The sequence below is a fragment of the Aptenodytes patagonicus genome, chromosome 21 (genome assembly GCF_965638725.1).
Source record: "Aptenodytes patagonicus chromosome 21, bAptPat1.pri.cur, whole genome shotgun sequence".
NCBI lineage: Eukaryota > Metazoa > Chordata > Aves > Sphenisciformes > Spheniscidae > Aptenodytes > Aptenodytes patagonicus.
The window spans coordinates 4,421,241-4,444,949 of NC_134969.1; the positions used below are offsets into that span (position 1 = coordinate 4,421,241).

The 23,709-nt window shown below is 51.8% G+C and overlaps 1 protein-coding gene across 3 annotated transcripts in view; it reads left to right on the forward strand.

Annotated features, from left to right (window-relative positions):
• Positions 1 to 4,023: 4,023 nt before the first annotated feature.
• RPS6KA1 (ribosomal protein S6 kinase A1) overlaps positions 4,024 to 23,709 on the forward strand; it is a 43,056-nt gene continuing 23,370 nt past the window's right edge. For 2 of the 3 annotated variants that reach the window (XM_076357125.1, XM_076357127.1), the window contains exons 1-2: positions 4,024 to 4,136; positions 10,825 to 10,869. In XM_076357125.1, the coding sequence (XP_076213240.1) occupies positions 4,074 to 4,136; positions 10,825 to 10,869 (108 nt within the window). In that variant the 5' untranslated portion in view covers positions 4,024 to 4,073. The remainder of the gene's footprint in view (positions 4,137 to 10,824; positions 10,870 to 23,709) is intronic. The other variant, XM_076357126.1, reaches the window with a different exon arrangement.

The following is a 23,709-nucleotide window of genomic DNA, read 5'->3' on the forward strand; positions in this document are numbered from 1 at the left end:
GCAGCCAAAGTTTCTCATTTACAGGGCCCCTGCTTTATATCTTCGGTGTGATGTTTGTACCACGCTAAGGAAAAATGTGTCCCTGGGATCAAAACAAGGTGATTTATCATTTCTTCCTTCATAGTGGAAAAACAAAGCAGAAGAGGCAAGGAAATGAGATCGTGAATTGAGAGGTGGGGATTAGAAGACAGGACATGGAGTTCAAGTTCTACCCTGACAACCTATTGAAAACATGACTCAGTTTCCCTATTGGTACAGTGGGGATAACAATGAACTGCGGAACTGATTAGTCAATCTTAAAAATACAAAGAGGGTTGCTGCGAGCTCCAATTAGACGGCTCTCTTAGCGTAAACACAGAGCAGATTACACGAGTCTGTAAATTGTAGCAGGCATTTGGGACTCAGCCTTGCGAGTTCTCATGCCTGCAAGCTTTTTGCATTTCCTTATATGTGTAAAAGCAGCGTAGCATGAAGCAGGCACTTAACGAGAGATGCTCTCTGGCTTCGGTAAAAAGAATGGCTACGGTGAGCCGTGGGAGCACTGGGTTACTGTACGGTTAGGTGGAGAATCACTTGGGCAGCTTTTGGAATAATGAGGAAAAATTGGATCTGGTAACGCGGATAAGGACCAGTCTCGATACGTCCGCTTTGGAAGCGCTTCTTTGGGGATGACTGGCTTAACGAATGTTGTCAACCTCCCTGAAAAGGAAAACGTTACACGCCAAAAGCCGGCCAGCTGCAGAGGCAAAAGTATCTACAACGGTATTTGAGGAAGATTTGATGTTTTTAAAACCAAACTAAAACCGCGGCATTTTGAATTGTCAGTGATTGCAATACTGACAGAAGGGCCGTCCACCTGATCTGCAGCCTCCGTTTACCACAGCAGCAGCTCTCCCCAGCCTGCAGCTCTCTCAGAAAAATGCCAGTATAGATGTTTCAATCACTGTATTTAGCCATGACAGTCACCCAAACAGCAGGCTCTGCTGTTCAACTCCAGAGAACACTTTTTGTACCCTGCTTTCAGGATAGGGGCTGCTTCTTACAGCTGTTCTTTGACTAGGAAATAAACCCCTGGGGAGACCACTGCCTCGTTTCTCTTACCCAGACATCCTGCCCTGGACTTCCCAGCAATCTCGTGTGGCACGTTTCACGTTCTGTTAATCAACTACGATTCAGCATTTATCGGGTGCAGGAATCGAGGGAAGGTCAGTGATAACAGATAGCTTCTATCAGAAGATAGATGGCTTCTCTTTGAGTCCTGTAGCTGGGGACTGAGAGATCTTAGCTTGTCCACCCAGCATTGCTGCTGAATTGCTGCGGTATTACCTAGGCTTTTTGGGGGGTGTTAGTATAATTTTGAGGATACTGTAGAGCTACCTCAGCAAAATCCTCTCCTAGCCTTTAATAAAAGTAGCTGCAGAGATGCAGAGAATAATCTTGCACAAGTCATTTGTGGTCTCCCCAATATCTTTAATTTGCTCTTTTATTAAAAGAAGTGGGCAGGATAATTTGGTAGTTTTATTTAGGTGCAGCGGTACCCGTGGGTTTAGAGCCATCTTTTTCTTCCAGCCTAAAGAAGTCATTGCTCCATAAAGCTTCATAATTTCTGTCTTTTGTCAAGTTCACGGTCAGCCTGCCTGTCTTTCTGCTGTGAAATATGAAGGACTTTCTGCATCTCAATAGACCTACCGGGGGATGGAAGCAGCGGCGGTTCCTGTCTCCCGTCCCTCGCTGAATTGCAATAGGCCTTGCTCTGCCTTTCAGACGGCTCCTCTGGATATTGCCCATTAACCTTTCACTGAGACCTTGACAATGAAGACTTGCTTTTCTCCTGGTTGCTGTACCACCCTATAACTGCCACTTTTCAACACTTCAAAAGGCATTTATTTTATTTTTAACATTTTTTTTTTTTTTACTGTTTATCATAACAGTCATGACCGTGGAGTCGGGAATTTCCCAGGAGTTAATGACCAGCCTGACTGAGATTGCCCCCTCAGCTGCTGCGGGTAACTGCTCAGCACCTGATCCTGCCTGACTTCCATGCGTAACCCTCCTTGGAAGTTGGAAGGCATTCGGTGGCTCACCTAATGGGAAATGGCCTTTGTGCCTGGCATTATGGCTTAAATATTCCCTCTGGGCTTGTCACCCAGGTGGGAAGCTCCAAGTGCACCAGGATGTGATGTCCAAAGGTTGGATTCATGGGGCCTGGCGTTAAAGCATGGCAGGTCACAGAGTAGCGTCTCATTTTGTTCTCCTTCCAGAAAGGATGCAGAGAGCGCTGTCCTACCCTCACCCCCCTCTGCATTCCTACCCCGGACCCGTCTGACACTCATGCAGAGCAGAAGGAAAGGGAGATGTGTTTTGCAAACAAATGAAGAAGGTAAATAGGACGCCGGTATTGACATCATCATGTTACTGATGCCATTTAAAGCAGGTTGCAGCAGCTGGAGGATGGATGTAACCAGACGGCACGCTGTGTACCAGGCCATAAGGGGAAATTATGGATAGCTTCGGAGCTGAATGAATAACTCTCCACAAGATCTGCTTCAGCTTGCTCCAACAGTAAGTGACATGAGTTTAATTGGCTATAACAGGACCTCACTTAGTACCAGTCTGGTGGATTTGTGTTATTTAATGCCTTCATCTGGGGCTCCAACACTTATGGCACAGAGGGGGCCCTGAGCACAGGACTCGGAGACAGCAGTTCCCAGGCTTGGCTCCAGCACTTACTGTCACCGTGGGAATTCTCTACACTTGATTCCCCCACATGCAAGTAAGATGACAGCTCTAGCCTAAATCACAAGCAGGTCCTGATGATGACTTACAGATTAGCTTCAAGTGCTGTGAAGATTAACTGGAATTTTTCAAAGCGCTGGGCTCTGTCCTAGTTCGGCTTTTTCGGAGTTCGCCGCCCTCTCTGAACAGGTTAAGGGCTAAGGGCTGTACAGCCCCGGCTTCCTGGGACAGCTGCCCTCAGAATGTAAAACCCCAGCTGCGTATGCTTTCACTTAGGCTCATTAAATATTTCCAGCCACACCTTGATGAAGTCAACCCTTAGCGATGCACCCTTTTAAAAAGATTTTTTTTTTTTTTTTTAACAATTTTAAAATGAAACATGAAAACGCGGTGCTTTGGGGTTTGGTAAAAAGTGAGTAGAAGAGAACTTTTTCCTATTTGAGAAACCTAGTGGGTGAGAATAGCCGTGAACACTTGTGCTTAAGGCGCCTTTCCTCTGAGGCTCTCCAAAGGCCACAGAAAGGTGGATGTGTTTTTGATCCACGTTTTGTAGGGAAGGCGGGGGGGCACTGCAGGCGGTGATGAGCAGTGACTCATTGCGCATCTCAAACTTGGAATCCGGATTTCCCAGAGCAGTTTCCTGCTTAAACGGCGATCTGAATTGTGTCACCGAGTTTACCCTCACCACCTCTTCTTCTGGTGACGCTATGTGGCCCCGTGTGTACAGTGAAACAGCTGGGCACTCCTAGAGGAAAAAAAAATCTTTCCAAGGCACAGAAGATTTGGATACTCGGTGCCGTGTGTTTTTCAGTAGACGTTTGGTGTTCAGGTGCTTCTTGGTGCCTTGAGGGACTCCCTTGCTAGACATGAGCAGGCAGCGACTGCCCCTCTCACCTTGCAAGGAGCGAGCCGTACCCTGCCGGCAGTTTAAAGATCTGTTTGCATCCCAAATTCATCAGGAGCAAAACGCACAGGATAAGGGTGCAGCCGGCAGGGAACGGATCGTCCCTGGCCACCCCTGCTACCCGCAGAAGCTGCATGTGGCATCCATGCACAGCTCGTCATCTTTGTCCCTCGATAAACCCGCCACGCGTTGGGACACGTTTGCTGGATGCCTCCAGCTGGAGGTATCGCCCCTGCGCCGCCACCTCGGCTTCCCCCGGGACCCGCCGGGCCGAGACCCCTCCCGCCCCGCGGCCGGGCGGGCGGAGCCGCCCCGCTCCGCCCCGCTCCGCCCCGCCGCTCCCGGCCCGGCCCGGGGAGCCGGTGCCCAGCGCGGGGCGCCGCTCCGAGCCCAGCCGCGCCCGCCGAGCCCCGCGGGGCAGCCCGCCGGCAGCATGCCGCTCGCCCAGCTGGCCGAGCCCTGGCCCAACATGGAGCTGGTGCATCTGGACACGGAGGTGAGCGGGGCACCGGCCCTTCCCGGCGGCGAGGCGGGGGGGGAAGGGGGGGGGGGGGGCTCCGCGCCGCGCCCCCCCCCCCCCCGGGGGTCTCCGCCGAACAAAGGAGCGCCCGGCCCGGCGCGGCCCTGCCTCCCCCCACCCCAGCCCGGCGGGACCCTCCCGGCTGCGGGTGCTGCGGTGACCCCCCCGCCCCCCCCGGGCGGTTCCCCGGGGGGGTGGTTCGGCGGCCCGGGGCGGGGTGTGTGGGGGGGTCGCAGCCGGCCGGAGCTGTGCGCTGCCGGGAGCTGCCGCCGGCTGCTCCGGGGGCTCGGTGTGGGCACGGCGGGGAGCTCCGGGGGCTTCCTGTCTCCACTGCTGCCCTTGCAGGCTTTGATTATTCGGGGAGCGTGAGCAGCGTGCTCCTCGATCTCCTCCCAGACATAGAGGAAAACGGTCCCCGCTGAAGGCCCAGGGAATAAATGTCTCGGATTTTGGGTCTTTCTCGTCTGGGCTTCCTCGCTCTCCGCCTCCCCAGCCCCAGCCGCTCTCACAGGCCTGTGTTTCAAACTCCGATCGCGGTCCTCTGTCACTTCGCTGTCTGCTCTTCCCTCCTGCTTTGCTCTTTTCCTTCTAACGAAGACCTCGGAGCCAGATGTGCAGGACGGTGCACGGCATCTGTCCACATCTGCAGGCTTGCATCACAGCCATTTCAGAATAAAGGGACAGCTTGTAGCAGTTTTCACCCGTCGCAGAGCAGCCAGCTGAGGCACTGTGCTCTGGCACTCTTTAGTTAAACATCTTCTCAACCAAATTGGAACTAGCAGCTCTCCTGGAGAAACCAGAGGGATGGTGGGGATTTTGTCCCAGGTGTTTACTCAGACCGTGGCGCTTTCCCCTCGTTTTGGTTAGATTTGATGCTGTCACGCTCCTCTATCATGCCTAGGGATGTCGCGATGGTTAATCGGTCAGATTTGCTCATTCCTGTTTAAAATTGCCTCTTAAGATACCTCTGCTTTGAGTAGAGGCAGCGTTTCACCACCGCTGCAATGACAGCAGGGAGGTGTGCTGGTGATTGGAGGTGAGGTTGCCTAATTTTCATCCGCCAGGTACGGCACGGTTTCTCCTAGAGACCCCCCTGTGCGGGTGGGGTGCTGTGCGGAGGGTCTGCCTGTGCTGCGGGTGCCAAACAGCTGGCACGAAGGTGCGGTGGGCTAAGAGCATCTGCTCTGAAGCATCACTTGAGTTATGAGGATGGGTTTGTGCTCGAAGGTGGGAGAGGAGGTGACCTGCGGTGACTTGATTGCGATTCCTGAAACCGCGTTGTGCGCCCGGAGCCGGGATGTAGGTTATTGCTGGGAGACAGGGCTTTTTATTTGTGGTTTCTCTCTTCCTAAGTAGGAAGATAGCCTGAAAAGCCAGAAAATGCAACTAGACTCGTAGTGGGAGGGAACTAATGCTGGTGCCCAGGGCGGCGAGTGCCGTGGGTGAGATTCGTTTACTACTTAATCCCAGGTCTCCCAGGTGCCAGGCAGGTGCTGTGTCAGCATCACGGGATCTCTTCTGAGCGGAAACGGCCGGGGGGCTCCGGTGTATTTGTCAGCCCGAGTCAGCTGTGAAGATCATGGCAGCAGCAAGGACTGATTTTCCCCATTGCATTAGTAACGGGTGCGTTAATTGTAAACTGAAACTGGAGGGCCCGCCTCTGGCTTCTGAGCTACCCCCTTCCCCCATCTCACCTTGGCCAGAGCTCAGGGTCAGGGCCAGGAGCCGCTTGCAGGTGGTATTTCTGACGATCAGTCTTTTTACAAGCGATCGCAAGTGCGACGTTAGCAGCTTAGCTCCCTTTGTTTCGGGGTGAGCAGGTATGTGTGCTGGACTCCAGTGAGGAAAATAATATGGATGTTCTTCACCTCTAAAGCTGGCTGCCATCGCCGGGGCCAGACGTTAGAGGGTTCCCTGAGATCCAGCAGCGTATCTGCGAACAGCAGAGAGGGACTAGGGCTCGGGGGGAGTTTTGCACCTTGAAAGGTTAAATTCACCAAGGGTAGGGGCCCAAGGAGAAAGTTTTCACCACTCCTGGGCAAGGTGGCACCGCTGAGAAACCGAGGAGACTTTTCTGGAATGCCAGTTACATAAATTGCCCTGGGATCGCTGCCATCCAGGTTAGAAACCGGCTTCCTCCAACCTTTGCTTTCTGAGTCACGGAGCAGAGGTGCTGTCACCGTGCTGGTGGAGGCATCAGTCCTATTGTTAAGGGATTTGGGGTTTTTCCACTGCGCTCCGGGACCGTGGGCCGTCTCCTGCTGGGGACGGGTCCCGGCTGGTGCCCCTTGTCCCAGCCCACCAGAGCTCAGCCTGGAGCCGTGCCGGGGAAATGCATGGGAGTGGGTGACAGTGGGAGCTTGAACTGATCCACTGCAGGAGACAAGTGCCTCTGTCCCGGGGACTGAGCTAGCTTCGTAGTACTTCCCCCCCCCCCCTTCCTCTCTGTTGCTTATATTATTCACAATATTGCTTATGTAGTAGAAAAATCTGGCTGGGGCAGAGTACAAGCGATAGAGAGTGGAGCTGAATGACTTCATCACCATAGCGATGGTTACTGTCATCAGGGCTATGCTTTTCTTTAAACTCTTGTCTTGTTACACAAACATACAGCAACACAACTGACGTGGGATTACGCCAAACCCAACCACTTCAAGCTAATTATTTTTGCCTGTATATGTGTATCATCCTTTATTGAGCAGGAGCAATTCATGAATAACTATCTTTTTCAAGCATCTTAGCTGAACAATGCATAAAACAACGATCAAAAGATAGGGGAGGAAGCCGAGCAACTTTCGTCTAGGATATGCCTCGTGCATCGACTCCTCCTTCTGTATGGGCTATGTGAGTTCTTTTGGAGATCTTTATTTTTACAGAACCTTTTCCTTTCTCTGAACCGCAGTTCAGAGAAAGATGGCAAGATCCATAAATTCCACTTAATAATAATAAAATACCTTGTTCTTGTGTCAAACTAGCAGAAGCTCTGGGGTGAAGGGTTTCTTCCCTCACTCCTTCCTGCTTGAATGCTTCACGGTTCATCAAAGTTGGGTGTAAGAGCATCTTTGGGTACCTGGTACCCTTGTTGTGTTGTGTATGGGCATCTCAGAAGTGACTAGTCAAAACCTAGAGGTCCAGGAATAGCAGCAGGCTGCTTTTCTAAGCAGAGCTGTCGATAATCCAAGATGACTTGTGCTGATGGTGCGAACTGTAGAGCGCAGCCCTTGATGGCAGCAGGAGTGGGCACGGTCTCGCACGGTCCTGCCAGGGGTGCGACTCGTCGTGGTTTCAGATCAGAGCAGCGCTGTCCTGTTCTGTAAATTGCTCCCTGGGCTGCAGATTATGTGGAATTAAAGGGATTTAAAATGCAAGATGTCCTAAGATAAATATCTCCCAAGTTCAGCCAGGCTGGCAGTTGCATAACCGAATGCACTTGTTTTCCAGTATACTTTTCTGCGTGCTATTAAGAAAACTTATTAGAGCAGCGTGTGTACAGAAGGGCTTTTGCGTTACCTCTCGGGCAGTTTTAGCTGTTGCTCGCCCGGAGGTGCCCTCGCTGCCAGGCTGCCGTTCCACGTGCCCATCAGATTAGCTCTGTAATCCCTGTTTCCGCTCACCCCAGAGCAGTGCTGGCTGGAAAGCTGCAGGGACAGGCTACTGGCCCCTGGTGAGGCTCGTGCTGCTGCCTTCTTGGTAGCCCAAGCCCTGCTCTGCCACCACCGGCATCAGCTCCTTACTGCCCTGGGCACCCAAGGGAAGGAGCTGTGCCTCCCTCCTGCAGCAGGTATTGCCTGGTTGCTGCCTGCGGGGAGATCTTTGGGGTTGCTCTCAGAGTAGGACATTCAGGAGGCTCCTTTCCAACCCTGAGAACAATGTGCTGTAAGAGGATATCTGGCACGGAGGCAAACACACATGCACTCGCTAACACGCTGTGCGTGGTATGCAGGGGGAGTGCAGAAATAAAGCATTTTAAAGAGACAAATGTCAGACCAAGAAACCCACAAACTATTTCAGCTCTGCTTACGACGCGGTGAATGGCCGTATTTTATCTCGGGAGGTGATGAGTCTGTAGCTGTGAGCGTGTTTCCATCTTGGATGCCTACAAAGGCTCTTGAATTCCATATGAGGGAATAAAGACTGGGTTTGCTCTGGGCTAGAAGGAGAGCAATTAGCTCTAAATACTGCAGTTCTCTCCTTACACAGCTGGCAGCTTGAGAAAGTGACAGTTTCATCAGGAGCCTCATCCCTCTTAAGACCATGGACCTACCTGCCCAGGAAGCCTCCCTGGCATGGACACTGTTCTCTTTCTTTCCACATCCCTTCTCCATCCCCAGGTAGGACGGATTTCTGTCAACAGCAGCACGTAGGACAAGTGTTCCTCGGGGTAGGGAGCTGATGAAACGCAGCACTCAAAAGGTCTGGCAGGTCCGGAGGTAGCGCCCGCTGTCTCCTAGCTTATCCTTGAAGCTGAAGGGTTGGACAGACCCTGCATTCCCTCGCCGTGTGCTAGTCTTCCCAGGGGAATAAAAGAGCTTGTCCCGTGCATCAACTCACCCCCTCTCCTGACACGTGCCTTGTAGATCTGTTCTCCAGACCATGAGCTAGGCACTGCTTCCCTCTGTCCAACATGGAAATTCTACTTCTTAAGCTGTTTTAGACATAAACAGCCCTCCCCGAGCTATGGTTTTGATTAGCAGCGAGTTATGAATTGTTGATCAGTGACAGCTGAGCCAGTAAACATAAGCGTGTTTCCAAGTCTGGTTATCTTGAGCGCAGTGTCTCCCCCTCTTTGTGGAGGCTATACGTAAACACAAAATCTTACTTCACTTCTTAGCTATTCTTTGTGCTAATGGCACCAAGAGCTCCGTGTAAACATCAGGGCAACGTTCCTCTGGCAGAACTTGGCTTGCGTGGTAGTGCTATTGCTTTTTTCAGTCATTGGCTGAAAATACTTAGGAACTTAAGCCCAGTTTAAGTTGGTACTAAGGTGGAGCTCAGGGTGGATCCATATAAATGTAAATATTGCAGGGCCAGGGTCAGGCCAAGCGGCAGGTCTTCTCCCCAGCTGATGTGGTGGTACTCCACGCCGTGGTAGGACTAAGCTGTTCTAAGGTGCTGCAGGCAGCACAGGCTGGGCTGAGGTAGGAGTGGAGAGACCTAAATATGAAGATATATGGAGACTCTGGACTGTTGTCTGTGGATTTGAAGTATCTGAAAACTAAACTTGTGCTTAAATTTAGCTCTTCAGCGTTACACCTTTTATTGTGAGCTAGCCACGAGCAGGTAGCCAAGCGGTTTAAAACCAGCAGTGATGACCTCCTATGGGAAGCAGAAGAGCGTGAACCTGGAAGCATCCCTTGAATGTTGTAGAAAGCGAGTGCGGCATTAGAGGGAGGTTTTCTCGGCGGCCCCAAAGCTCTCTCAAGATCAACAATTGCAAGTTTTGCTTTGTATTAAAAGGAAGTAAGTTAAATTTGGCCCAAGGGGGAGAAGGGAATAGTGTAGTCCTAAGACAGGTGTCAGGTTGATGTCCTCTTGCTTCTCCAGGGAAGGAGCTAGCTTTGTTTCTGTTAGATTCCTGAAAGACTCTAAAACCCAGGCGTTCAACTAAGAATCTGAGGCTGAAATACAATTGCATTGCGCCTCTTCTCTTGGACCATAACAGCTAAAGAGAAGTGAATAAATTTGCCTTGCTCTTTCAAAGAAAGAGGACTTCCATGAATTTTTGCAGCCTGAATCTGTAGTGCAAATAGATGTCACAGCAAAATCTTCTTGCCCTTGTTTTTCTCCACAGTCTGCAGAAAACCTTTTGTACGTGCTTATCCTGCTCTGAGTATCTACGTCTAATTAAATCCCACCCACTTTTGCTCCTGCTGGCTTCTCCAGGCACGGTGCTGTGCTGAACCTGATACGCCTTTGGTTCAGCGCTCAGGGTGACCGGCTGATGCTACTCCAGGCGGTTCAGGTCACCTGCTGTGACTTTGTACAGAGCTCCAGCAGCAGAAGCTGGACTTGCAGGCCAGGGGTGGCCTGGAGCCAAGCAGGTGGTGCGGATTTCCTGCAGCGGTATCAGCTGCGATAGGGTAATAATAACTGATAAATGTTCACATTAAAGCCAACGTCATGGCAAAATGGCTGTTAACTGCACTCCAGCACTGCTTTCCCGGCTTCACCTGATCTCCCCTGCTTGCTTCTTCCAGTAGTCCCAGGGAAGCAGTGCAGGGGGTAGCCACAACGTGGGTGCGGGAGGGGTGGGATGGTGCAACCACACAGCTGCGTCTCTAGAGCAGTTTCTGCAGCACGTGGTGCTGAGGGTGGGACTCCTGTACCCACCGCCCCAGGGATCCACGCCTGAGGAGTGCAGGGGTGCCGTTCGCCCCACGAGTGATGGCCGGTACATAAGCAGCCCTAATTTCAGCTGGGGGGAGTGTGGAGAGTCTTTGAACAAGAGCCTTTTTCTTTTTTTTAAACAAGTTTTTTTGTCGTGGCAGATAGTGACCCCTAGGTGTATGGGGAGTGTTCAACCATCTTGTACCATGTCTGAAAGCGGCATCCTCCCCTGTTTGTCCTGCCTGAAGGGCTCTCAAAGCCAACAGCCTTTGTAAGGAGGTGTAAGGAGCGGTCCCATGCCTGGTGTGTGCTAATGGCAGGTTCTCTTCCTTTGCAGAATGGGCAGGCTGCTCCAGAAGAAGGTGGGAATCCTCCATCCAAGGTAAAAATGCTCTGGGGTTACGTCTGTAAGTCATCCCTCGGAGCTGCGTGTGGGGTGCGAGCTGACTTGGGGAATGGGTTGGGGGCGGCTATTTTTAAATCCTGTAAGCTGCTGCTTTGTAATCTGGATGAGTGCGTGTGGGAGTGTAAGGGACTGGTGTAGGGGAGCAGAAAAGATAAACCCTCTTTATTCCTGTCCCTTTGGTCATCCAAACACATCTGGGAAGTTTCCCAAAGGGCCATCTCAGTCCAGCACACAGGAGATGGACTGGAGGCCGTAGCAGAGAGCTAGAAGCGAGAATCCCTGGGGTGTTTCAGTGCCGTGTTTACACCCTTCTCTGTGTTGTGATTTTGCCAGATGGGATGAAAAATACGAGAGTATTTGGTGGGTTTGGCACAGCTGCCCTTGCTGAGCGTCTGGTATCTGTTTATTCTCTTGCCTTGGTGGGGCTGGGAGAAGCTCCACTTCTGTCAAGCTGCCCTCTGCGTCCCCGTTAACATCAGCAGGGAATGGTAGGGGGAGCTGAGCTGCTGTCTTCCATGTTTTGGGCAAGGGTCTTAATCTGCTGGACCTTCTTCAGACACCTAAAGCTCTTCCTGCTCCACACATGAGCAGCATGATGTTGAAGGACTTGATTTCTCTGACGTGAGCCCCCTCCAAGTACGAGACTGAGGACCGATGTTGTTAGCATGGTTATTTCCTAATTGTGCCCATACTTCTCTGTCCTGCAAGACACCGTGCAGGGTAGAAGAGCCATATCAGCGCCTTGAAATCATAATCCTTTCAGGATTTCCTTTTCGGATACGTACATACTATAACTGTGAAGAATGACACTACATGTTTGATTTGGCTTGGGAGACCTTGCTGAACGGGTTGTCAAGAGTTTGTCCGGTGCCTTACCCTCAGTGAATGCCCTGTAGCAGTTTCTCTTTCTGAATCATCGTCCGTGCTAAAGGCCACGGTGGCTTATTGTATTGTTTTCCCAGTTGGTTACCATTGTATTTTTAGTAAAAGAAATTTAAACCTGAAAAAAACAATTGTCTACTTTTCAGCCAGTTCTTTTTCTGGAACTTATGCTGGACTTCTAGCGTTGCCGTTGCATCTCAACTACCTGTTCTGCATTTCTGTCCCAGTCGCTGGACTGGCACTTTTCCAGTGGCCTGCAAGAAATCTGCCGTGGGTCAGGTGAACTCAGGTCAATGAGGCTGTGCCCTTCCCTCCCCTGAGAACAGTGGTTTTACGGCTCTTCACTGTGCCTGCATCTCTGGCATGGGGGAAAAAAAATAACCTGTCTCTTCTGGTTGGATTCCAGCTGGGCTTCTAAGACTTGAGACTTCGCCTCTTTCGTCTTCAAACACTTGGCTAAACTGCCCTCCCGTAAAAGCCGCTGAAGGATGTTGCTTTAAAAGTAATTGAAGATTTTTTTTCTTTGAAGGGCATCACTGGGACAAACCCTGGCTGATTCCATCTGTAGATGCAGCCCCACAGAAGGATCATGCGATAGAGACCAAAAAGCACTCGGCGTTCTCTTTGCTGCTCTGTGTCTGTCCCTCTGTGGGATATGGAAGTGAAGCCCCCGTTGCAGCCGGGGAGCTGGAGCAGAGCAGCAGGCAAGCTGTCCATCTTCCCACAGCAGGGAAACCACAAGGGCCCTGTGCTACGTGCAGGTGTCCTGCTTTCCACTTTTCCGAGGCACCATGGCCAAAATGCCTGTGAGCGGTGTCTGACAATCCCATTTTCGGTAACTTTTGAACACGTGAAGCCCTGCTGTGTGCTCCAGAAATAACCTCGGTCGCGTTTTCCAAGTTTGTCCGAGGTACGTTTGCTACCAGCACAGACAAATGAAATCCCTCCTATAAACACATACCTTCAACTTCAGGGCAAACTCTGGCACTCTGAACCAGCTGTGATGCTGCAGGCGGGGGAAGCAGGCAGCGCACTGAATATCTATGTGTTTTTCTGTTCATTTGGGGGTAGACGTCAGCAGCAGCTTCTGGCACCGGCTCTACCTACAACAAGGACTAAGGAAGGAGAACTAAGCGGCAGTAAACATCTGAGGTTGGCTGTTCTCAAGTTGAAGGTTACTCAGGATCCTTCCCATGCCCTTGTGTTCTAGCTGTGTGTGGAGAGCTGTAAGGGGAAGAGGCACTTTTATTCTAGGTTTGCACTTGCTATCCTTTTGCGGTTAATTCTGTGATCTCTTCTAAAAATAGCCTGAAGCAGCGACAGCGGCGATTGCTCAACACCCACGCAGAAGTGCCGGCCCTCTCCCTGTCCCCGTAAGTGGGATGCTGCCAGAAGTACAATCGTTATTTGCCTGGGCAATAACCAAAGACACTTTGCAAAGGAGGAAATCCAAGAGTTCCTCAAATGAGTTGGGAACTTCACAGCTGGTGGCGAGAGACTGATGCAGTCTAATGCCTCCGTCATCATCTCACCTGCTGTTGTTGCACGTTAGGGTCTTTGGGCATAAAACGCGATGAAATGGTCACCGCAGAGGTAGCGAGGGGATGTTTTGGGCCAGGCTGGCTGTGATCTGGTACTTTTTAGCTGCCTCTGTAGCTCCAGCTCAGCTTCCTACCGAGGACAGCTGGTGCATTTCACAACTTCTTGTGGCTTTTATTCCTGTGTGGATTCCCACCTTTCAAGAACAATTGTGGTACACAAGTCGCTGCAAGCATCGTATCTCGGTGTGTTTATCTGAGTATCTTGGAAATGCCTGCAAGATCCTACAGGTTGGGCAGAGAGCTGTCTGGAGCGTCTGCCTCCCTTTGCATGGTCACAGGGAAAGGAGCCTGGGTCTGCAGTCAGGGCCATCCCAACAGCATTCCAGCTCTGTGGCCATAAGGAATTCCAAGCCAAACCCTCTCCTGACAGCGAGCGCAATCCTAGATTGCTCATGCCTAAATCCGTGCTTATCTGGATGTTCCCAGTGTGTCCCTACCGTAAGAGTTTGCAATCTGCCAGGCAATCCCGGCCACACCCCTAAAACCAAAAACCTAATCCAACGCTATTATTGAACAGGCAAAGATAGGTACAAGGATGGCTTTTTTGTTTTCCTCTCCTCTTTGGGGGTGGTGTTTGACCCTGTTTAAATTTGATGTTGGCTTTAGGGTGGCAGCAGCGCAGTTGGCGCAAGGTTTCAGTGCAATGTCTGCAGGATGCTGAACAGAAGAGCTGCTCGTTCACGTTCGTGTTGGTGGTAGAAGAGCAGGACTGCTGCTTACGGAGCAAGACTGCTATCCTGATATCCTCTGCGTTTCAGGGCTCAGGGCTTGCTTTCTTCCTGTTCCACCTGTTTCCATTAACACAGCCTGGGCTAACACCGAGAGAAGCATCTCCTGCGACAGCCTTGCATTAACCTTAGGTGCGTCTCTGTGCTGATCAGGAGCAGAACGGGCGGTCTCTTGCCTTGCTCTCAAAAGCTGCTCTGCCCCAGGGGCTAATCGGCAGCGCTGTGCATTGGTCTCTAGGTACTGAACCTCATTCTCTCCTATGTTCTTTAGGTTTTAATTGTCAGGTAGGCTGAAGATTGGTCCTTGTTCAGCTGGGGAACGGCAACAGAGGGCTTGAATTCAGTGGAAAAATGGAACCTCTCATAATTGGGGTTTTACAGCCTGCTCTGCAGCCAGCTTGGCTGAGGGGTGAGCTTGTGCTCCCTGAAGGTGCCAAGTGTGAGGAATTATGCATGAAAGTACAACACCCAATTAGTGAAATCACTTCATAATGAAGAGCAGAGGAGTGGATTTGCACTGCTGAGTGTGCCCATTCTCTCTCTGGAGGTAACGCTGGCGCAGGCTGGGAGTGCTGATCAGCTTGTTCTTGGCTGATAATCACAGTGCGCAATGAAAACTGGGGAAGTGCATAAGTAACCTCTTACAGCTCTGCTTCGCACCATAAAAGAGACCTTTGAGACCGGAGCAAGGACTTGCTCTGCTGTGTGCACCAAGCATGAGGTGCCCCACCTGCTTAGGCTGGGACTTACTGTTAGGCAGCAAACCATAGTGGGATGCAGTAAAGGGGAAAACACGGCTCTTTCCCAGATCTGTATAGCTCCTGCTGATTTATCCTCGTGTCCTGACCAAGCAAAGTTCACAGAAAGATCTGCCCCCACAGCGTCTTCAGCGAGGGAAGCTCAAGGCAGGAACCCTGGACATGGACTCTTCTGGCCAGAGAAATACCTGCATCGCCAGCGTTAACATTAGTTTGTGTCGTTCTGGGTGAAACACCCTGTTATAACGCTTCAGTGATGACAAAGTGCAGTTGCAGTCACAGCTCTGAGTTGTAATTCCTTGGGTTGAGTTGGAGTAAGGAGGGTGGTAGCCATCTACCTGCGATAGCTGAGAGACGTGAGGCTGCTCTGTGCCAGTCCTCTGTGTGGTTCAATAGCAGTAGTCTGCTGTTAGAAATAAGGCTGGTTCTTATTTTTGCTAAACTCCTTACGTACCTGCTGAGGTACTCGAGCCCAGCTCTTCAATCCCGCCTGCAAACTGGATGTAGCTGGAGAAGCTTTCCTGCGGGCTGGACTTCACTGCTGGTGAGGAATCTTGGTCTGACCTCTAGGCACGAACTGGGAAATTTTCATGCTCCTCCAGTGGGATGTAAGAGAGGAAGGCTTTGTGCTGCTCCATCACGGCATACTGCATTAGTGTTTGCTCGTAGCTCTGCTTCCCAGCAGTACATCTCTCTCCTTCACCCAGACTTTGCGCTGTGCGTCTTGCTGTGGGCTTCGCTGGCTGGCAGAACATCCATTGACAGTTGTCCTGTCTTCTCTGGAGCTGCATCACTAAGTGGGTGGTCGGAGGGGAAACTTGCAGCACCTTCTTTTCACAGTGGAGGAGGAAGAAAGAGTCATCTGAGACCTGCTGGCCACCAAAGGGCAAGTCCTGTGTGCCCACCTAGTGTCCAGGTGATGGAGGGCTCGCGTTGCATAGGCTGCGTGCTGCCAGCATTGCACGTGAACTCCAGCTCCAGCCTGAGTGCAAACCTTGTTGACAGAAGACATGTCCAGTGGTGTGATCCTCATCACTACTGGACAGCACTCTAATAGCGGCCTCTTAACGTTGAAGGGTTTTAAAACAAGTGAAATGCTCTGCTTTGAAACAGGCCTGGTGTGTTTGCACAGCTGCTGCTGTTTTCTCCAAGAATTGGAAAGCTGTTGAACGTGGGAAAGAGACAGGTACCTTGGCAAATCCCTTCTCTGCCCACTGCCCCTCTTCTGTTGCTTCCAGCCGCTCGGCCAAGAGCGTTCCGGCCAGTCTGGTCCCCCAGGGCTGTGCAAGCACCTGGGATGACCTGGTGGGAGCAGAACATCTCGAGCATGGCATGGTGCTGCCTGGAAATCTGCCTTCCTCTCTGCACCGCAGGGATGGGCTGCAGCTATTACCGCTCTCTTAACGCTCGGCTTTTTCAGCCCGTCAGTGGTAAAGCTCTTAGTTTAAACTGGCTGCTCCATCTTGTCAGTTGAAGTAATCAAGTGGGTTTGTTTTTAATGTAATGCCTGACAGCTGCTTGGCTTGTTCCTGCCAGAGCATTTGCTCTTCGTCCCTGGCAAGGCCAGGCTATGGTTAACAGCAAGCTTCTGAGCTCTTAAAAAAAAAAAAACAAAACATATATATATATATATAAAACAAATAAATGCCTGTTTGAGGAGCAGAGTCTCTGATGAGCTGCAGACTCTAATGAATAATTGAAGAGGGGTCAGTTTACAGGACTTGCACACGAGGAATGCAGCAGAGTCTGCAGCGCTCGAGCAGCCCTCACGCATGATGCACCGACCCATCAAAACTGCTCCGGTTTCTTCTCTTCCATTTCCATCCCCCTCGTGGGTTAATAGAAACTGCCTCAAGCTCTGTCTCCAGAAAGCCTCTTTTATTGGGGGGGAAAAAAAGAAAAATCTTTTACTGTGTGCTGTACCTGGAGGAAACCTGTGTCATCCATCTCCCCATCAGAGTTAAAGGAGTTCTTGAGCCTGCAGCAAAGCGAGGGATCCTCCTGCCAGCCCCTCCTCGGCCAGGCTTCTCCCGGCTGTCTGAGCTGGGGAGGGGGCAGAGGGCACGGGATTGCTGAAGTCAAGTCCTTTGTGGACCCAGGAGGAAGCGTGAGCAAGGCCAGAGCTCTGCCAGCGCTTCCCCGGAGGGACGGAGGAGTTGTGGGCTCCTCTCTCTGATTGAGGGAAAGGTAGATGGAGGCTGGCCGCAGGGGATGGGGTGGTGGCAGCTCCCTCTGTGCCAGGGACAGCAGCAGAGGGCTGGCACCGAAGAGGACCCCAAAGAGCTCAAATTTATTCACGTTTGATTTTTGAAGGGGTCAGAGTGGGCTTGGGTCTCTGGAGCACGCCACCCTGGCAACTGGGAGCTTTGCGTCCCCTTGGCTGGGTTTACTGGGGGGGTCACTGGCTCCACGGCTGGCTCAGATGCCGATGCGGGACTCTCCCTGCACACGCAAGCAGTCTCTCTGAAGCTCCTGCAGCTTTACAAGTCTCAGCTTTATTTGGAAGCCGAAGCCTAGTTTTGACATGAGCAGTAAATTCCTTCCATAGCTCCAGGTGAAGCTGCAATAACTTTTTTTCCCCCCCAGTTGCACTGTGCTGCCTGCCAGGGGCTGCCACAGGGCTGGGGGAGGCTGGGGACCGTCCGGGGAGGATAGTCCCAGCTATCCGCTAAGGGCTCCTGCCTTGCCTGGAGCCCTTCTCCTTCACCCTTAGGAAAAGCCACTTGCTGTGGGCCTGGGGCCGCCTCTGGGGCGAGGGAGGCAGAGGCATTGCCTCCCAGAAACCCCAGCTGATCTCATTGCCATGATGCTCTGAGAAAGAAAGAGTTTCCCAGCTGCAGCGTGAAATCCAGGTCCTTCCCTTGCCAGTTCTGGAGTGCGCAGCCGGGAAATGTCACCCCTTCGGATACGGAAAATGAGGGCGTTTATCCCTCGTTTGTACTTGAAACCTCAGTCTCGGCAGAGCTTCTGGCATGGCTCTGGGAATACCGAACGGACTGCGAACACAGTCTTTTTGTGCTCCCGTAAGCACTCTGAGATGTGGCAGTATTGATTTCCTCGCCGTCAGAGAGGTGTATTTAACCGGACGGCTGAGGCTGGCCTGGTTACAGATCGGGAATATGCAGTGTCTGCTTACAGAGGGGGGGAGGCGATGGCTCTACACCATCATCGGGCCAGCCGGAGAGCACCGGGACTGGGGTCAGCAGTGGCGTTTGGGGGGTCACTCCTTTAGTGCAGCAGCACCGCGAGGGGAGCCCCAGGGTCTCCGCGTGGACAGAGCGGGGGGGAAAAAAGCTCCTTAAAATAGCATTTTTCGTATCTTAGGGGAACAGGACAAAATATGTTCTTCCCAGTGTTCAGGGTGACTGTAATTCCCGTACTGTGATGTTTGGGAAGGGGATGGATAGCGATCTTCACGTTACGGTCCCGTCCCCGGCACGCAGGGCAGGCGTGTGCCTGTGTCACGGCTGAGCTGCGGAGGGGGTGGCCGCTGGCTGCATCGGTATTTTTTACAAGTGTTAAATGAAAAAATTGTGCGTTGCTACAGCGGGCGTTCACCCTGTAGCTCTCGCTAGGGGGTTGGTAACGCACAGCTCAGGGTGTGTTTTAGACGTGGGGGGTTTTTTAACGCTGATAAAGTGCGGAGCCGCCGTGAGCATGTGATGATCGCTTTTCTCTCAACGTATCTCGCACGTGTATCCTTCCCAGCGGGTGGGAGAGAGCTGGGTTATTCCACATACCAAAACCTGGTAGGTACCAAGCAAAGGTTTTACCAAGGCCTGAGATCACTTTTCATGTGTCTTGCAACAAGAAAACTGCCGGCAGCATGTGTGCTGTGGGAGGAGTATGGAATTCCTGCGTTCCTGCGATAGAGAATAGTTTCCACATCCCACGATAACTCCAGGGGCAGCAAACAAGGCTTGGTTCTCGTCGTGAAACCAGCGTTGTATTTTATAATTCAGTTAGAAAGAGTTTTCTGTACTGAAAGTAGCAAAACTACATCGTGCCTAGATGGAGGATAGTGCTTTAATGCTGGTTCCTAGGAGTAATATTCCTCATTTAGAAAAGGCTGGGACCGGGTCTCCTGGTTTTACCACCATCAAAGCGCGAGTTGATCTGAATTTGCTGAGAGCGGGCCTTTCCTCCTTGCTGGGAAATGTGTGTAGGGCTGCAGGAAGAGGAGGCAGTACCCTTTGCACTTTCTAAATGGAGACTAATTTGCTCTGTAGAAGCTGCATAATTAAGTAGTTCCTTATCTCCTGGCAGTTAAAGATGTTTTCCTTTCCGGCATCTCATTTCACTGGGTGCAAAGTCCTGCCGGCTGCGAGTGCTTCTCTCGCAGCTCCGCGGCAGGCTGCAGTGGCACAGGAGAGCTATCGGAAAGCCTCGGTGGGGTTTGGGAAGATGTTTTGCCTGAGCTTGTATCTTGAGCCCAAACTGCTCATTGTCAGCTGATGATCCTGGCCAGCTGTGGCTTGTAGTGCCTGGAAAGGGTGGAGAGATTCCCCCCCCCCCCCCCTTTTTTTTTTTTTAAAGAAACTTGCAGGATCTGGTGCCAGAATGCCCCTGGAGAGAGCCGGGAGCAGGGAGGAGAACGGGGAGTGCAAGGGGGCTGCCTGTGCCTGAGCCTCCCTGCTCTCTCCATCCCACAAGGGACCCGAGCTCTCTGGCATAAAGCAGATTATTTTGGTGCTCCTGGTCAAATGAGTTGGGTAATAACAGATCAAAAAGGATGTTGTGAAGCAGAAGGGCTTGCCTTGCCTGGGGAGCTCTGCTGCGTGAGGCCACCTTCTGCCTTCTCCCTTCCTGAACCTCAGGCTTTGCATGAGAAAACATCTTATCCCTTTATCTGTTCCTAGATCCCCCCTGTTTTAGGGGTGCTGAATCTTCCCACAGAGGTGTTTATGAAATGGGTCCCTGCTGCTCTTACCCTCCTGTTTCAGAACAGAAACACGTTTTGGACATTGACGATGCTCCGAGTGCCACCTGCTGGAGTGTGCTCGAGGGGGAGCGGTGGCCGGGCAGCCAGCCTGGCAGGGTCCCCTGGGGCTCTCAGCCTCTTTGGGGTGACACGGCCTGTCTTGTGGCTGCATGCGCCGGTACTTGTCACCGCTGTCCCACCGCGCTCTGCCGGGAAGTCCCATGCTCTGTGACTGCTGCTCTCCTCCTCGTTGCCAGAGCATGTTGGTGTCTATTTGTGGCCTCCAGGATTTTGCAGTGTTTCCTCCCTGTGACAGCTCCATCCACCTCCACGGAAGGTGATGTGGGTCACTTTCTTGCATACAAGAGAAGTGAACTTGCTGGTGAGAGAAGGGGCCCATGAAAAAGGGTGGAACTCTGCTCCATCTAAACACCAAACAGGGTAAAACTGCGCTGTCTTGGTCTGAGTTTTCCCTTTTTAGGGATTTGCTTGTAACCCCCATTGCGGGGAGCCAAGATCGCTGCTCAGAGTGGCAGCAAAGCCCTTCCCAAGGGTGACCAAATTAATTTTACACTGAGCGTTTGGCTGCCTGTCTGAATGGAGAGGAATTGCCCCGAGGAAGACAGCGGAGTGTTTCTAGGATGCTCGGAGGCAAAGGCTTTTGGTTTAAGCCATATGGAGGGAGATTCCTGGCATTATCCATGCCACAGTGGAGTTGGTCACTCACTTCTCCCAGCTGCCTTGGCCCCGTAAGAGTTTGTGCATGAAGGTAGCGATGAGCAGGATTTCTAGACACCAGCGTGTCTATGCAGAGGTCTGACTGTGTGTCCTGGGTTTCTTCTCTTCTCCCTCCCCCGTTTGTGGTTTGTTTTGTTTTGCAGGAGACCAATAAAACAGTCCTTGGAGATAGTGTAGGGTGAAACGTGCCTCTTTTCCACTGCAGAGCTGTTCCCTCTCAGTAATCCCTTCCTGCAAACCTCTAGCAGGAAAGCTCCTGCCAGGAGTCCGCCCCCGTCCTTATCCATTTATCGGAAGTTCCAGTTGCCGAAGTCTCCAGTGCTCCTTAGCTGTGTTTGTAGAAGTGACTTTGTCCAAGACTTCCATCTTCAAAGCCGCCCTGCGGTGGGCCCTGCCTCCCCCCGGGCTCTGGCTGCCTCCCGAGGCTTTTGTCTGTCAAAACAGCAAATGCCCTTGTTCAGCGTGAGTTCAGTTTAAAGGACTAACGAAGCTGTCTGTCTCCCTGCAGATCCTCTTGGATTGCTCTAAGAATCCCCCTCTTCTTTTAAGCTCTGTCCGTGACCCCAAGCATTTATGCTCCTCCTGCAAAAGCTGTTGCTGATTCTCTGATGTCTCACAGGGGCATGGGCTCACCTCTTCCCTCCATCTGCCGCCTGCTTTTATAAAACCCCCAGGACTGAATTCTTCTGCAGCTTTTCCTGCTCCAGGTGTGGTTGGAAGTGGCTGAGGAGCTCAAGCGAGAGGTCTCATGTCTTTTCTCCCCGACCTTTTGCAGATGCGGGCATGCACATACTAAACAAAAGCAACCCTGTCTTATAAAATGCAATGAAACGGTGGCCAGACCCTTGCTTTGAGCAGGCAGCCCTGCAGTGGTGCTGGATCAGTGATGTTTGGGATGATGCTGGAGTGGGAAAACCAGAGCCCACAAGGTTTCGTACCTGGAAGGGAGGGCAGCTGTGGGGCCGAGGGAGCTGGCATGGCCCAGGGAGCGTGGGCTGGGATTAAACCCGTTGGAACACGTGCGGGAGAACAGGACAGAGTCTCCTCTTGGGCAGAGAGGTTTTTAAATCTGCTTGAGGTTTCAAATTATTATTTTTTTCTTTAATTGCCTGTATGGTATGTGTAAGCACAGGAGAGATGGCTTCGGTGTTTAATCTTTGAATACAACCTTGGTACTGCAATGCCCGCTTAATTAGATAGAGTGAAACTCTTGAATTCTCCCAGGTGTTTTTTTTTTTAACTTTGGCAACTGAATGAAATTGGTACGCTCTCACAAAATGTTCTGCTTGGCTGGACTTCTGTTTTCAACTTTTCTTCTAAGCCGTAGCGAGTGGCAGGCCAGGAAACAACTCCTTTCCTGATAAAGACCGAGTAGCAGCACCTGCTTACTCTGACCCAGCTCTTGCTCTCCCTTCCCAGCAAAGCCCCAGGAGCGGTGGTGGGCTGACGTGGTGACCCTGCCACGTGCAGGACATGCACGTAGCAGGGGTACAGGGTGACATTTCTCAGCTCCCGCAAGGTCCCCGGGGCAGTGGCAGGCTTCTCGAAAGGTGTCGGTCAGAGGGCAGGTTTCCTGTGGGGGTAGTTAGCATCGCCTGCCTTGCTTTCCTGGAAATCGGTGGATGGCAACAAAGTGAGTTAAAATCTGCAGCTGCTGATACGAGCGTCTCATTGCTGTGGGCAGCACTTCCTCTCGGGTCGAAATGGCTCTGCCTCGAGGCACAGCTCCCTCCTCTCCGGCCCGTCTCTCTAAACAGGTCTAGCCCGTCCTCCGTGCTGGCTGGTGGGTCTGTTCAGAGGCAGGTCCCGCAAGCCGAAGCCCTTCGCTTTGCAAGGGTGTCTCTGCTGAGGGAAGAGCAGTGCTGCTCAGGGACAAGTGTCCCACAGGATTTCTCAGGCTGGGGCCAAGTCTGGGGGCTCCCAGGAGCACTGAGGGTGATTCACCAAAGAAGTGCAGACAAAAGTCCGTGGTTCTGGCCAGTTCTTTGGTTGCAAATGAGACCAACTGTCAGCCTTGCCCAAATAAGGCCTTTGCAGGAGGGGAGGCAGTGGCTGGGGAGGTTGCTTTGCTTTGTTTGTTCCCCTTTTTGAGAACCACCACTTTAAAAAAAAAAAAAAAAAAAAAGTTCCAGACAGAGGAGCCTTTGCCTCTCTGCTCTTCACAACAGCAAAAGGCAGACTGGCTTCCTCTGCAAAGCTGCAGCATCTCTTGCTTCCCATTTATTTCAAGCTCCCTGCAGAGCAGGAGTTCCTCTGCAGGGAGGTTATTGCTCTGGAGTAGATTGCATAAACTAACTTAATGCAAAAGTTCAGGAGTGTGAAACTCCCACTCCTGAGGCTGGCACCCAGGAGCAGTCTGCGCTGGAGGGGTCTGCACGAGCTACAGCCCCAGTGGCTGCACGCGGTAGACATCTTCTTCATCCAGTGCTTCCTGGCCAGCAGCTGAAACCTCTGCTGAGACATCCCTCTTTGGTCTAGCACGGGGGCACCAGTCCCACTTCCGAAGCGTATTGACATGACAGCAGCTGTCTCTCTTCAGGCGGCAGTTCTTCACGCCGTCACCTTCCTGTTTATGAAACCCTGATCCTTCCCAGTGCTCGGTGGGATGTAACTGGATCCTGGCAGGAGGCAAAGGCAGTCCCTGGTTATTCTGATTTAAATCTATAGGGCTAGCAATTGTCCTGTTTTATGGAGCTGATGTTGGGACTTGCTGGAGCTTAGCCCTACGGTCTTGTCTGCTGACACAGAATTGGATTACAGCATCTGTAAACCGTGCACTGGGAACCATTTGTATCTGGCACCACTGGATTTGGAGATCATCTTTCCTAGGACTGATGTGCCAATGACAGCAGGTTCACACAGAGTTTACAGCTGGTCTTGGCACTTCGGTACCCGCGTCTGGCCCACCGCCACTCAGGCAGCATCATCTCGCTTCTCCAGGACCCGTGGGCATAGGAACAGAAAGAACAGAATTGGCAAACCCACTTCTGTCACCAACTTTTTCCTCTTCAAACATATGGAATAAGGCCTAGAGGTGACTTAATTCTGCCCTAAGAGTGTCAAACTCACCCGGGATGTGTAAGATCATTTGGAAGTGTGATGGAGGAAGGCTCTTGCTCTTGCTCTTGCTGCAGCTCAACCAGCGTGTCTCTTGCCCTTAGACCCACAACCTGCCTATTGACGTGCAT